General features: G+C 43.9%; 1 protein-coding gene across 1 annotated transcript; it reads left to right on the top strand.

Moving 5' to 3' along the window:
• Positions 1-217: 217 nt before the first annotated feature.
• NFRKB (nuclear factor related to kappaB binding protein) lies at positions 218-15,033 on the top strand (the record flags this gene model as incomplete). The annotated part of the gene is made up of 24 exons (XM_010187826.1): positions 218-419; positions 515-642; positions 1,660-1,834; positions 2,036-2,137; positions 2,857-2,930; positions 3,135-3,219; positions 3,515-3,695; positions 3,890-3,998; positions 4,473-4,599; positions 5,546-5,611; positions 6,591-6,670; positions 6,754-6,797; positions 7,186-7,246; positions 7,854-8,028; positions 8,334-8,440; positions 8,859-8,982; positions 9,387-9,466; positions 10,133-10,353; positions 10,460-10,736; positions 11,055-11,273; positions 11,660-12,445; positions 13,144-13,250; positions 14,020-14,155; positions 14,740-15,033. Coding segments are annotated over 24 exons (3,792 nt in total), but the record flags the coding sequence as incomplete, so codon positions are not given.
• Between the last annotated feature and the right edge of the window lie 570 nt (positions 15,034-15,603).

Genomic DNA, 15,603 nt, shown 5'->3' with positions numbered 1-15,603 from the left:
CTCTCCAGCCTGTCCAGATCTATCTGTCTACTGGCAACAGATTCTCATTGCCAGCAGTTAATTTCCTCACCTTTGCTCTTTATGCTCCGTTGTTCTCTGCATTTGGTGGGGCACTGTCTCGTGACTTGTGTTATTTAACTACAGAAAGCCTTGAGGGTTAGAAAATCAACAAGAACCTGAGTACATTTTCTTCACTATGGTTTTTTGCTTTCTCTAGCCCGAGATCTTCTTTGACGTTGTCAGCTTGTCTACGTGGCAGGAGGTGCTGACAGACGCGCAGCGAGACCACCTCAAAAAATTCCTGCCTCACTTTCCCGAAAACAACCGAGAGCATCAGAACAAACTCATCTCTACGTTGTTCAGCGGGGAAAACTTCCGTTTCGGAAATCCGCTGCACATCGCCCAGAAACTCTTCCGGGGTCAGTCAGCGTCATAAGTGTCTATGTATTTTGGAGGTTAAGTTCTCAGCTAGCAGTTGATGAAAACTCGAGTGTTTTTTACCTCTCTCTTGCAGATGGACACTTTAATCCTGAGGTGGTGAAATACCGGCAGCTCTGTTTAAAGTCCCAGTACAAACGCTACCTGAGCAATCAGCAGCAATACTTCTACCGCCTGCTCAAGCAGATCCTCGCTTCCCGCAATGTGAGTGGCTTTTGCAACAAAGTGTCTTGGTATTTGAGCATTCACCACTCTCAGAGGTCTTTCCTTTAATGAGTGCTGTGTGTCTGGTTTTCCAGTGGCTCCTATAATAGGAGAACACTAGAAATACGGTTAGGTTTGCAAATTTTCAGGTTTTCAAGTTCTCGTGGCTCTCACTTGTGCATAGTGTCTTTTTCCCATGCCCACCTCATCCTTGCTTCTTGCATTTATCCCTTTACACCTTACTGTCATACTAACAAGTTATTCTCCTTTCGTTTTCTACCACTGCTGTCAGTCTGAAACAAGTTAAGGTTGCTAAATATGTAGTTGAATTAATTCTTCAGCTTCACTGGGGACTGGTATAAAATAGATACAAAACTCTGCTTCTGATGCCTGTAAATCCTTGATAAAGTCTTCCTCTATAGATCCTGTTGTCAGCTAATTGCTGTCAACTGAAACATCTTTGTTATAGATACTTGCTCACTTACCGTTTTGTTATGCTTAGATGTTGAAACGTTTGGGATGTGTGGATGAAAGTGGAAGTCTCTCTTTATAAAATGCCCCACAGGGATATGGATGGGATAAAGAATATGGAAGTGTGGGGATAAAGAATATGGAAGTGTGTAGGAAATTATTTCCTCTCTAGCTGTAAAGGGTAAAATGTTTTCTTTCGTGTTTGTGTTATTGTATTTGTGTTGTATTTGGCGTGGAAACTGCACGAGTGGATCTCAGACCAGTGGTTAAGTTCCTCTCAACAGTCCACATAAAATGACGGAGTTATTCTGCGTGCAGATGAAGGTGCAGAGGTTTCTCCTTGCCCTTAAAAATAATGGTCTAAAATGCTGGTTTTCAAACCTCACATGTGGCAGATACCGATGCTTTTTAAAGGTGATCATGTAAAGAATTGAGGTGCTTACTGCAGATGTTAAACTTGCTGAAAGGGTGTGAGTTGAGCTGCTCTGTTGTAGCTCACAACACCGTAGCTGCGACCGCTGATGTCACACGTGTCTCACCTTCCAGCACTTGCTGGATTTAGCGAGGAGAGGAGGCCCTGATATGACCATAAGGAGGAAGCACTTCTCACCCACCTACGACGCAGAGGAACGAGACAGACGGACACATCGGCGCTACTTGAAGATTCTGAGGGAAGTGAAGGAAGAGTGTGGAGACACTGCCTTGTCTTCTGATGAGGAAGGTAATGCCCTGGACCGAACTCAAGATTTGAGGTGTGAATGGAAAATGACAATTTTTTGATACAAGGACAGTATCCTTGATAGAAGAATGGAAACTGGACTCCAGTTTTATTGTCTGTGCTGTAATGAACACAGGGGAATAGAATTATGTGGATTATTGCTAGGTCTTGCAGAAATAAATTTCTTTCTTCCTTTATTTTTAGATCTAAGCTCCTGGCCTCCAAGTTCTCCAGCACGTTGTGCAAGTCCACCAGTTCCCCTGAGAGTGATCCCCACTTTGTCAACCACAGACATGAAAACAGCAGGTGAGAACCAAACTGGGGGTTGATACAGATTAAGGAGTGAGAGATACTCTGGGACCCTGCAAGAAATTAGATGGAAAAATGGGGTTTTTTAATGGGAAACTTTGTCATGCTTCATTTTTGCAGTCCCCAAACCAGTTGGCTCTTCTCTCAGTTTATTTCGGCTTTTCCCTCTTGGAAAGCTAGCGGGAAACTTTGTCATGCTTCATTTTTGCAGTCTCCAAACCAGTTGGCTCTTCTCCCAGTTTATTTCATCTTTTCCTTCTTGGAAAGCTAGTGTTTTATCACAAGGATCTACAGTTTGTGTAATGCTACTGATTTATCAGTTATATTTTGCTTTTAATAGATGTCACTTTAACATAGTCCAGTTTGAAATATTTTGGTGCATGTGCCGAGGGAATCCCTCCTAATGCGATTATAATCAAGTCTGTAAACCCTTTGCGCAGCACAGCTGGTTCTTGCTTCTTTTCACTTCTGTACTTGCATCAACAGTGAAATTTGATGGCCCATGTAGTATTGAAAAGCAGAAAGTATTGAAATAAATTGGTTGATTAAAAGAAAGAAATTCAAATATGAAAAATTTAGTTCTTCAAATTTAGAGATTGTTGGAAGTGGAATGGGAGAAAATGGCATTTAAGAAGTCTGTAAAGTAACAATGATTGAAAACTAACAACAGCAACAACAACAACAACAATAATCTCTGATTTTTTTCTGTGTTGCAGAAAAGATAGAATTTGGGGAAAGTGATTTGAAGCTGATGTTGAAGAAGCACCGTGAGAAACGAAAACGCCAACCTGTAAGATGTTAAGAAGCCTGGGGGTATAGGACTGCATTTTATCTGGTAGCTTTTTATCCGTTAGCCACTGTAGTAAACAATTTTATAAGCTGATCCTGGATAAGTTTGGGGCATTTAATTACTTGGTTATCCTCTGTATCCTTGTTGCTATTTTAACACTTTGTCCTTTCCCAATTTGAATTTCCATCCCGCTGTCCTGTGTAGGATCACCCTGATCTAGTGACAACAGACGTGACTCTTGAGGACATTATGACTCGAGTAAATGCTGGCAGGAAGGGTTCCTTAGCAGGTCAGTGGCTTGGATGCCGTGTCTGTGCACTGCTTGAATACAGGGTACCTTGTGTGTGTGTAAAGCTAAGGGTGACAGTGGACTCGATAGGTTGTTTTCTGTTAAAACAGAGTGCGTTAAGAGGGGGAAAATAAAGATTCATGGAAATTACTGGGAAGATGGAACGAATGATGTGTGTGTGAGTGCACACTACATATATTACTAAATACATGTTTAAATGTATTGTTTATGATTCTCATTGAAATACGATGAGAAGCTTTCTAATTATTCTTCTTACTTTTTATCATATCCAAAGCCTTATTTGACCTTGCAACCCTCAAGAAAAAGGTGAAGGAAAAGGACGATAAGAAGAAAAAAAGGCTGAAGATGATTAAGTCTGAGGTGGAAGATTTGGCTGACTCCCTCAGCAATGCAGATGGAATCCCACCGATGTCCCAGGATCCTTCCCCCATCCCTCTGTCATCTGTCAAAGAGGAGTAAGTGCTTCACAGGGCCCCGCACGCTTTGCACGGATGGAGAGAGCAACAGATGTTGCACCTCAGATTTTGGGGGACTTTTGGAGACTTTGGTTCTGTGCACTGTGGGACATGTGAAATGTGTTTGTCTTGGTATGAAGAGGTGAATATTTAGTCAGGGAACTTACTCTGCTTGTGTTCTCTTTCATTTGAAGACCTCTTGAAGAGATGAAGCCATGCCTTGGAATAAATGAAATATCTTCCAGCTTCTTTTTCCTTCTGTTGGAGATACTGTTTCTGGAAGGACCTGCCACTCTCTCTGTGGTAAGGAACCACCCACTTCTCTAGGAATCTTTGCAGAAAGCAAAATTAGGGGACAGGAGGCTTTTATAGCTATATAACAGTGAATTTTCTCCAGAGTTGTCCTGCTGTAAATTATATTAAGCTGTAGATTACATATTAAAGAAATGAAACCTTTTGGGAATGCATTCCACGTTGTTTTTAACGTGTTTCATACATTTAGTTAGTTGGATCTGTAAGTCTTTCTATACTAATTCTTTAGATCATAGCTAGATATATTTTATATATTAGAGACAGAGATGGTTGGGACCTTTTTTCCCTTTTTGGTGTCTTCTCTGATATACCATGTCATGGTTACTTGAGAAAGTCAAGTAATTGTTTTCATATCCACAAAAGTGTTTTTCTCCCCTGGATATGTTTAGCTGGTTTGTTTTCTGTTAAAACAGTCATAGTTTAAAGTGTGAGATCTTTAATAGAATATTTCTTTTTCCTCATCAGCTTGAAGATAAAGTTCTAGATTGGCAATCTTCTCCTGCCAGTGCACTAAATAACTGGTTCTCCTTTGCCCCTAACTGGTCTGAACTGGTTTTACCCGCCTTGCAGTACTTGACAGGTGACAGCAGAGGTAAGAATGGCTGCTGAAAATACTAATGATGCTTGTACCTCAATTCTAATCAGTGCTGATTTATGTTATAGCTCAAATCAACCTTTAATTCATCACTATAATTAATCATTGTATTGTTGACAGCGTTTCTATGAGAGGCTTTACAGCTTACGTTTCTTGATTGTGGTAGACTTGTTTTGCATGCAGATGGTAGATAAGACCCGGCCTGATTCCTGAATATGTGAAAATGTGTGTGAAATTGCCTCTAGACAGGCAGTTTCTGCTGTTTAAATCATGCGCTTCAGGCAGGGTGTTTGAAGCAGGAAGAAATTAGACTCTTCCCAATGCGAACACACTGTGGTTGTCTTCAGAGATAAACAATAAACCAGATGATATCCTGAGCAATCTACTGGAAACATGGAGTTGGCCCAGCTTTGACCTGGGGCTTGAACCAGCTACGCTTCAGACTGCCCAGCTTTGACCTGGGGCTTGAACCAGCTATGCTTTAGACATTTCTTTCAAACTGAATTATTCTGTGGTTCTCATTCGCTTAGTGGGAAGTTTGAAAACGAGAGACAGTGTAGATTTACCTTTGCAGCGTGGATACTGAATGTTCTCTGTGATGCTGGTGACTACCGTAAACCCCGAGTTCGCTTCCCAGGAGCCCATGAGCAGTCACTGTACAGTAACAGCTCCTGGTGCCTCACACTGTGAACAGGATCTCGTCTGACAGCCTGGAGATAAAACACTCGCTGTCCTGTTTTGTTCTGTTCTTGTGCTCGCACTGTTACTTTGAGATGCTTACCTTCCCTCTGGGCAAGGACAAATTTAGAGATGCGCTTACACAATCACTTAGAATGCTTTAGCTGTCATTGTGAGTCTAACTCAACAGCTTACCTTACAACAGGAGGAGTTTTGGGGTTGGATGATTGTACGATGTCTGTGACCTGCACATTTTTCATTGTAGATGTTCCTTCCAGCTTCTCGCCTTTTGTCGAATTCAGGGAAAAAACTCAGCAGTGGAAATTGCTCGGTGAGTTTCTTGTGCTTTTCAGTGATTTCTGCTATAGTAAAGGTTGGTTGGTTTCTCTAGGATGTTACTTTTCAGCTTGCTGCAGCTCAGAGAGAAAGACAAGCAGAGCTGTGATTTCATCGGTTAGGCCTTTTCTTTTAGCTGAGTGAAGATGTGTTTTCCCTTCCAGGTTTTCACAAGACATTAATAGCAGCAGCAGACAGAGAACAAGCAAGCAAAAGCACTAGGCTTTTTTTCGTCATGTTGCTGACCATGTTTATGTCAGCCTTCGAATCTGTCTGACCACCTTCATATTTCCCCTTCTGTAAAGCATACCTTTGATTGTTCAGAGTACTTTATAATTATTACAATTATAAATGAATTAAGCTTCTCTGTGGAGCAAACTGATACTATTCTCATTTTTAAAAGTGAGAACCAAAGAGCGAATTGAGAATCAATGTGCCCAGTCTCGTACTGAGTGAATAACGGGTTTCTTGTGTTTATGTTCATTCATTTAGCTACTATGCCAAATTTTCTGTGTTTAACTATAGTGATTCTAGTGATCATATTCGCAGGCTTAAACTGGCAGAGATTTGGAGTCAGGAAGCTGTTCCTGTGGTCCCTTTCAGAGTCCTTAGTGGAGGTTATGTAGGCATGAGCAGAAGCTCAAAGACTTGGTGACTGGGATCACTTTGGAGAGTGGGAACTGTCTCCTAGTATCAGGTGGCTGTGTCTCAGACAATATCTTGCCTGCCATGCCAAGAGTTGAAGCGTTGTCCTTTGTACCAACAGAAGAGAATAACGAGGTTTTGGCATATTTCTAAGCCTGGATGTGTCCCAAGTATTGAAATTAAATCATCTGTGAGGTACAGAAAATGCCTTGTGACTGGTGGTGCATAGAGGTGGGATGGGTGTAGGAGATGACTGAGAAGTACAAGCAGCTGGCTTCATAACAAATAAAGGACTTACCTTTCTTATTTTTCCTGATTTCTTGGACTAGGTTCTTGCCAAGATCACGAGAAGGAATTGGCAGCGCTGTTTCAGCTCTGGTTGGAGACCAAAGACCAGACTTTTTTCAAAGTGAGTCAGAAAAAGTTACCTTCTAGCAGCACAAAACCCGACCGAGTTATATCCAACATTGACTTTTCTCTGGTTTTTGATAGGAAAATGAAGACAGCTCAGATGCCACAACACCAATTCCCAGAGTGTAAGTATATTATAGTGCTTGAAAGCTTCTGCAGTGCGTGGTAAAGCTATGTTTGGTCTTTGCACCTCTGGATCTGATTGGCTGGTTGCTTAAAATAAGAAGATTTTACATCACAGGGCAGAAGGGAACTTGATGGTCTGATTTTACACAAAGTCAATTGATTTTTCTCCAAGTTATGTCCTGATAACTAAAGTATTTAGAGTCCTTGCTTACCTTCAGGGGGTGTGTAGAGCATATTTTAAGATCTCTGCAGCCAGTATTTATATTACCGTAAACACTTTCAGAATTTATTCAGAAGCATTTGCAGGAAGGGGGAGGTGGCTCATCCTTTGGGGTGCTCTTTGGGATTGTTGTTGTTGCTCAGAACTGATGGTGAGCTTTGTTTCAGAAGGACTGACTACGTAGTCCGACCTAGCACTGGAGAGGAGAAACGCGTGTTTCAGGAGCAGGTAAGAAGAGAATCGTCTTAATTTTAAACACACGTGTTGAAACTGGCCACTAAGATAAGATAATTTGTGAACTTTGTTAACGTAAAGAATTTCTTCTGCCTTGAAGTAGGTATCTTGGCCTTACATAAAACTTGCTAATGATATAGCCTAGCTTCTTACCTGTGTTTCCAATGGTTATTGGACAAAAGTGATGGAAATAACTTTTCTCCCTTGGTATGTGTGCTGTGTGCACGGTAGAATATCCAGGTTAAATTCTGGAAATCTCTCTTTTGCCAGGTTAAAGGAGGAAGAAAGGGCTTGTTGCTGGGGGACTGAAGGTTTGCTGGGCAGAAGGTGTATCTGGCACCTCTCTAGTCTGTGCAGCTGCTTAACAATGAACTTAATGCATTGCACATGCACACTTTGGTTAGGTGGTGGTTTATATTCTGCTTTAAGTAGTTTGTGCTTGTCTTGATCTCAAAATAAGTTTATACAGCAGTATTTGAGCCTTTAAGTGAAAATAAACTTTCTCTGGAGAATGATAATAACTTTAATTACAATATAAACGTAGCACAAGACTTTGCTCTGTGTTTCCTGCTAAATTCAGTCCTCTTGTTTCCGAATACAGGAACGGTACCGTTACAGCCAACCCCACAAAGCGTTCACTTTCCGTATGCATGGCTTTGAGTCAGTCGTTGGTCCTGTGAAGGGCGTCTTTGACAAGGAAACCTCATTAAACAAAGCTCGAGAGCATTCTCTCCTACGCTCAGACAGACCAGCCTATGTCACCATTCTGTCCCTCGGTAAGGTGATGGCCAAAACAAATTTGTTTAAAAAAGAAAGAGGCTCCTCTGACAATAACTTTAACTCCCAAGCAATAACTTTAGGGATTTACATTATAGAGGGAAAAAGGTAGGCAGGCTGTGATGGATGATCCTGCTCCTTTATAATCTCTGCTCATATCTCTGAGGTTTCATGGGGGTTAGATTTCGGTGAGCAAGTAGGCACTATGACAGCGGGGATAAGAGAGCAATACCAAAATGTGTCTGCCAAAGTGTTTGAATACCTAGTTACGGCCGGAAGTTTACACTCTGATTTTGTTTTTCAGTTCGTGATGCTGCTGCTCGCCTTCCTAATGGAGAAGGAACTCGTGCTGAAATCTGTGAGCTGCTTAAAGATTCCCAGTTCCTAGCTCCCGATGTCACAAGTGCTCAAGTAAGTTGGATGTCAGATTCTCCTAAAAATACACTGCACAGACCCGGGCAGTGTTCAGTGGCTGAGGCCTGATAATTTTTTATGCTGCTTTGACTAGCAAATGAGAGCTGTGTTCTACTCTGCTGAGCTATTGCAAATCCGCACCAAACTCTGGATGGTGAAAAACCAGCTAGAAAAGCCTCAGAATTGACACTGTGTTACATATCTGCTTACTTTTTAGATTCAAAAACAGGCAGTTTTCAGAGCTCTCGGCTTTGGTCAAATCCAGGGTGGCAAATATCTGCTCTCAAGTTCTTACTCAAATGGATTGCTAGCAGCTAACTCAAGTTTTAGGCCAAATAGGATTACTTTTCTGTTCATGAATTTTGGCTAGCCCAACCAGGGACATCCTGTAATTCTGTGACTTCTGATCTTTCAGGTCAATACTGTTGTTAGTGGTGCTCTGGATCGATTACATTATGAGAAAGATCCCTGTGTGAAATACGATATCGGACGCAAGTTGTGGATCTACCTGCACCGGGACAGGAGTGAGGAAGAGTTTGGTAAGCCCGACTTGGGACTGAAAGTGTTATTGAGCTTCTTCAGTCCAACTGGATAATGAACATTAGTTTTTCAATCTAGTTTTTTTCCTTTCCAGTCAGCTTGCTAATGTTAGGCCATCAGCACTTAAATCCAGTCTGGCAGAGCAGCGTGTATGTTTGAAGTATTTGTTTGAAAAGTAGTGTCCCATGTACAAATACTGCAGATGTATGTACATTCACAACTTATGATGTGTCTTCTTTTCAGCCTTTTTGGCTGATTTTACTTGATATTTTTCCTTGCACTATTACATGACTCTGTGTGTTTCATTTCTTGCCTGAAGATTAACTCACAGTTCTGAATCGGCCTCTTTCTTAAGTCAGTTTGCGTGTGTTCAGGAGCTCTAACCATTAATTCCTATTTGCAGAACGGATCCACCAGGCTCAAGCTGCTGCAGCAAAGGCCAAGAAAGCTCTGCAGCAGAAGCCAAAACCTCCAGCTAAAATGGTAAATTTCTTTGCGCAGATACTTTGGGGATTGGGAAGGAGATACAGGCTTAATTTAATCCATAAATCCTGCATCCATAGTGGCTTATGAAAATTAGCACCTATTTGAGTTTCCAGTTCATTATGTTTATGAACATTGGTGTTAGTCTACCTCCAGTACACGTAATAAAGAGGGGACTTTTACATCTCCCAGCTTCTGCCGTTACCCTTGATCTCAGCGGAAAGATTAATGGAATTAATTTGTTCTTCCCGTGTTAGGGATGGTCTTTTAGATCTAGTTTTGAGGTTACTCTGTGGCAGTGTGCGGAACATTGCTGCTGTCCCCCTTGCTGTGCTGAAGCTGTCAGGGTTTGGATGTTTTGGTTGTTGTTATTGATATCAAATATCTCTAAAGTAATTGCCGTTGGCAAATTAACCAAGGTGGAAATCTGCATGTTATAAACGTTTATCGCTACTGAGATGTGCTTTATCCTGAGAACAGGAGCTGCCAAATGCACCAGCCCACTTGAGGCAGGCAAGCAGTCATCTGTGATTTCAGGATTTAGCACTGGGGCATCATTCCTAACCACACAGAACTCAGCTTACAGTGTTCAGCTCACTCTCTAGAGTGCAGCAGTCAAACCCAGTTTTTGTGAAAACCTTCACGCTTGACGTGGTTTCTTTGCAGAAGTCAAGTAGCAAGGAGAGTTCTGTGAAAGCGCTCCCCAGCGCCACATCAGAGCCCAGTCAGCTGAGCCTTAGTGACTCCAGCATGCCACCGACTCCCGTGACTCCCGTGACACCGACTGCACCAGCATTACCCACAACGCCTATTTCCCCCCCACCGGTGTCTGTGGTTAGCAAGAGCGTATCTAGTGCTGGTTCGGAGCCAGCAAAACCCAGCCAAAGGTAGGCGATCCTCCTCCTGTCTCATACATCACTTGTGAATGTTACTGGTTCTTTCTCAGTCATTTCCTACGTCTTTGCTCACCTACTGGCTTTATCTTTTCCGTAGTGTTCTTCTGGTATCATCCCCTACCATGCCACAGCTCGGGACGTTGCTTTCCACAGCCCAGAGTTCACAGACGCAACCTGGGGCACAGCCACCCCCCACCCGGGTGGTAAGTCACACCACCTCCTCAGGGCTGCCGCAGGTCCGGGTGGTCACTGCCCAGTCCAGCCTCCCAGCTGTGTCCCAGCAAGCCCCGGTTGTAACCCAGCAGCAGCAACCTACGTCAGTGCCTCAGATCCGCGTTCCAGCTACGGCCACGCAAACCAAAGTGCTCCCTCAGGTGGGTTTGGCTGCGTGGAAATGGGTGGAGTAGCTCTAATCTGACCTGTTTTAGTATTTTGGTATGGTGCACAGGGATTACTTGCTCACTTGGAACATGCAGTAACTGCAGGGCAGGAGCATATAAACAGTTGTGCATAAATAATACTCTGTATTGTTCCTTTTTTCCTTGCTATTGCCTATTTATGTGGCATAAATTGTGCTAAAGGTCCATAAAACTAGCAGGCTATAATGTCCAGGACAAAAAAAGCATAATTATTTGTCTGTCAGTATTGTGTCAGTCTGCTCATTGGCTGCCTGCCTCTGTGTCTTTCTGTAGGCTGTGATGACTCTGCCCGTAAAAGCTCAGACCAGCCCAGTGCAGGTGCAGAGAGCAGGAAGCTCGGTGCCAGGACAGACGGGCATCACTGTGACAGGGCTGTCTGCAGCACCCAGTCCTGCTGTGAAGCCAGTAACCAGCTCTCCAGGCAGTTCTGCTACAAGCACCTCCTCTACCACTGTCATCCAAAACGTGGCTGGCCAGAATATCATCAAGCAGGTGAGAGAGAGGGAGAGATGAGGAACTGGGCTCCACAACCCAGTTGTTTTCTGTTTATTGTGACAGATGCAATACCCAGATGTGAAAAGACAATGAAAGCTGTAGTGAGCTGTAATGCTGTGTGAGTTGTTGACCATACAGATTTAAGGCAGTTGCTGGTTTGGCGTATTTGAGATGCTGATCTCATTTTCATTCATCTTGTTTGAAAAAGCAGCTCCACAGTATTTCATATTTTATATGGTTTGGGGAATGCCATCTGATGTGCAACCAAAGCTATTTTTAGTATTGTGCCGCTTCAATTCTGATGGGAGCAAACATCATCATCCTGTTGGCAAGTTTGACTTTGTGTCCTGGTTTGATACAGCCGTTTCTCTGATCTTTTCCAGGTGGCTATCACAGGGCAACTTGGCATGAAGACCCAGCCTGGAAGTAGCATCCCCCTCACAGCGACCAATTTTCGGATCCAAGGAAAGGATGTGTTGCGCCTGCCCCCGTCCTCTATCACCACCGATGCGAAGGGACAGACTGTGCTGCGTATCACTCCGGACATGATGGCCACCCTGGCCAAATCTCAAGTCACTACCGTCAAGCTGACTCAGGACCTCTTCACAGCAGCTGCGGGAAGCAGTGCCAGCGGGAAAGGCATCTCTGCGACTTTGCACGTGACATCCAATCCTGTCCAAAGTGCTGATTCTCCAGCCAAGACGAGCGCGGCCACTTCTGCTTCTTCCAGCCCAGCTGGAAGCACGGTGGTTAAAGTGACTCCTGACTTAAAAACTGCAGAGCCAACAAGCTCTGCTTTCCGACTGATGCCAGCTCTGGGCATGGCTGTGGCGGATCAGAAGAGCAAAGCCATAACTACGGTGGCATCCACTGAGGCCAAGCCGGCTGCTACAATAAGAATCGTGCAGGGGCTGGGGGTGATGCCACCCAAAGCTGGGCAGACGATTACGGTAGCTACTCACGCTAAGCAAGTGCCCTCTTCCTCAGCAGTGAGCGTGGCCGGCACAGTCCACACCTCAGCTGTCTCTTTACCAACCGTGAGTGCCACAGTGTCGAAAGCAGTGGCCGTGGCCTCGGGAGCTGCTGGGACTCCCATAACTATAGGCACAGGAGCCACTGCTGTGCGGCAGGTACCCGTCAGCACCACAGTAGTGTCTACATCCCAGGCAGTAAGTAGTGCTAACCTTTTTCTGCAGGTGGGTGAGGAAGGGGAATGCTGAAATACGCTGATGATTTATGTCTCTTTACATCCGCAAAGGCTCAAATTAAGTAGAATGTGGGTCTGCAACTGATTGCACGGTGTTGAAATTGTAGCTAAATAACCAGCAAACAGTGAGGTGCGTCTTCCCTTACCTCCCGTTGCGAAAGAATGAAATAAACTTTGCTTATCTGAAGTCCCACCTTGTGCAGCTCAGCGTTTTGCCCCACGCCTCTGAAACAATTGCCCTCTGAATGGCGTCAGAACCAGCAGTGCTTCTTACTTGTATTAGCTTTTCTTTTACCAAATTCGCCGTTTCATACAATTCAAATGCCCAAAGCTGAAGGCGCTGTAAACTGTACTGCGAAAGTTGAATAGGTTAATTGAGATTACCTTAGGTTTCTAAAGATAGAAATCATGAGTGGATGCAATGATCCTTCCCAGAGAAATACCGTGGTGCAGAGATGCTGTTTTCAGGGCTGTGAAGTGCATGAGGTGGAGGTGAATTTTAATGAGCCTGAAATGGAGCCCAGATTTCATCAGCAAAGCTGCTGTTGGTTTCTACTCCCAGGACTCCTAAAAAGCAAGCTGAGCAGTAATTGCATGTTGTCAAGCAGTTTCTCTGCTGAACTCCCCGCGGCTCCTCATGTGTTCCTTCAACTTCTCTAGGGGAAACTACCAGCACGAATAACAGTGCCTCTGTCAGTGATCAGCCAGCCAGTGAAAGGCAAGAGCGTGGTGACTGCCCCCATCATCAAGGGCAACCTCGGGGCCAAGTGAGTACTTTGCATCTGGTCGTTTTGCTTTAGAAAATCTGGTATTTCTCCAGTTTTGCTTTAGGAATAGGCTGGGGAAGGTCTTGTGTTCAGTAGGTTCCTGGGGAGCAAGCAGAGGATGAAATAAACTTGCAGTCCATTAAAATAGGTCTATTAGCTGCAGGAAACGGAATGAATATGGTGTCTGGCAGTGAGAACATAACCTTTGTTTAGGTGCCCTGAGGTGTCGGCTCTAGGAAATACACTGAGGAAGAAATGTTCTTTGCCTTGAAACCAGCTATTAGATTAGCTCTGTGTGTCTGAGCAAGAATTAACCTGCTGACATACCTAAAAATGTGTGATCTGAGGCCATCTCTCTGTTAAAGAAACTGGGGAAGTGTTAACTGCCTCGGTGCAAATTCCTCTGGCGTTCAGATATTGAAGTCTTTTTGCTTATTCTTCCATGAATTCTGGTAGTGTCTCCCTTAGTTAATATTTCAAGGCAGAACACTGTGTGCTCGGCTGTTTTCTGTGTTCAGGTCTGATCAGACTAACCCAGCCACGTGCACGGTCCAGAATTAGAGGGTGTAATTTGTGAGATAGAGCAATTTTCTATCGCAGTGATAAATGTTGGCATAAACTCGTCACTTGTGTATTTGCCAATTTTGTGGGGGATAAAACCCCACTACTTAAAATCATTAGTAAATTAGATAAGTAGCTGCAGTCTCCTAGCAACTGGAGAACAATTTGTGAGCTTTTCACCAACCTCTCAACAATTCTCTTTCCTTAGCATCAGCGGCTTAGGTAGAAATATTATCCTGACGACGATGCCAGCGGGGACAAAATTGATCGCCGGGAACAAGCCAGTGAGTTTCCTGACTGCACAGCAACTGCAGCAGCTGCAGCAGCAAGGCCAGGCCACGCAGGTAATGGCACCTAGAATGAAGTTACTGCTTTCAAAATCCTGTCGGGAAATGTTCCCGACTGCTTCAAGGATTTTTTCTGTACGCTTGGCTCATTTTGTAGTGCTTTGGACTTTAGCTTCTGTGAAGAAATCACATCGCTTCTTTGCATATCCATCTTTCTGTCTCCAAACTTGGTGTTCTGTAATTCTGAAGAATTAATCTGCATTGAGAGCTGCTAGTAACAGGTCTGCAGAGCTGAAGAATCCAATAGATCTGAGTCCTGAAAACTTACAGAAAGAGCTGACGTGTAGGTTTTATTCGAACTAGATTTCAGTTCTTCCTCTCTAATCTTGAGGTGCTTTGCCACCATCCCATGTGAACTGTGGATGGAGTGATCTTCTTGCACCAAATTATGGTCCTGATGTGTTTTGCTACTTGGTCTTGTTTATATAACTGCATATTTTCTCTTTCTTGGCAGCAGAAACAGAGAATTCATCAGCGCTTCAGTGTGCGATGCAAGTGCAATGTGTCACCGGGTTGTTCTTGATGTGTCACTGGGTTTTTCTTGACGTGAGTTGAGTTATTTTTCTTTCCCTTCCAAACAGGTGCGAATTCAAACAGTACCAGCCTCCCATCTCCAGCAGGGAACGGTGTCTGGCTCTACTAAAGCAGTTTCCACTGTGGTTGTGACAACAGCTCCATCTCCAAAGCAGACGCAGGATCAGCTATGAACACTGCTTTGAAAACAGATCCCTTTCCAAGAACTTCCCTGAGTCCATGGTCACCCTCCATCAGCACCCAAGGCTCCAAAACCGCAGTCCCGGTTAGGGACTGGACTGGATTCTGTCACATTGCTTGGCTGGGGTCAGCTCTGTGGTGTCTAGGTAGAACTTCCACAGCGAAAGGTGCCGTACCTGCAAAAACAAAGTGTTTCAGTCCAGATCTGTAAAGCCGAGTTCTGTGCCATTGATCATTTACGAAACGTCTTCCTTTTCGTTGTTCATTTCCCATCCGAAGGGCTTTTTGCCAATATCGTTTCTGTGCGGTTTGGGTTGTAGACAAAACAGTTGATCTTGGGTCTTCCTTCACCAGGGAAACTTGCTTGGAAGGGGTAATTCGGTGGCGCTTTGCAGTCGTGAAGAAGATGCCTCCTTTTGCTGGAGTCTGCCTGTCACCACTTTCATATAGGTGACTTCGGATGGTGACTTGGACACCAGAGTTTGTAACATAGCCTGGAAGTAGACCCCTAACATATTCAGCGTACTATTTATAAGACATTTTAAATACCTCCCCCCTGTTTCTGAGCTCAGACTTCTCTTGAACAGATGCCACTTCCATGTCACGTTTCTGTCACAGGCAGGACGAGAGTCAAGACAGTTCTCGCTGTAAAAAAGCTGGTAACCATGGGGAAGAAGCGGAGGAGCCACAGAAAGTCATTGTATGAACACATCTGTCAGCAAATGGGAATA

The sequence above is a fragment of the Mesitornis unicolor genome, unplaced genomic scaffold (genome assembly GCF_000695765.1).
Source record: "Mesitornis unicolor isolate BGI_N332 unplaced genomic scaffold, ASM69576v1 scaffold16107, whole genome shotgun sequence".
NCBI classification, from domain to species: domain Eukaryota; kingdom Metazoa; phylum Chordata; class Aves; order Mesitornithiformes; family Mesitornithidae; genus Mesitornis; species Mesitornis unicolor.
This window is presented reverse-complemented; position numbering and strand designations above follow the sequence as displayed.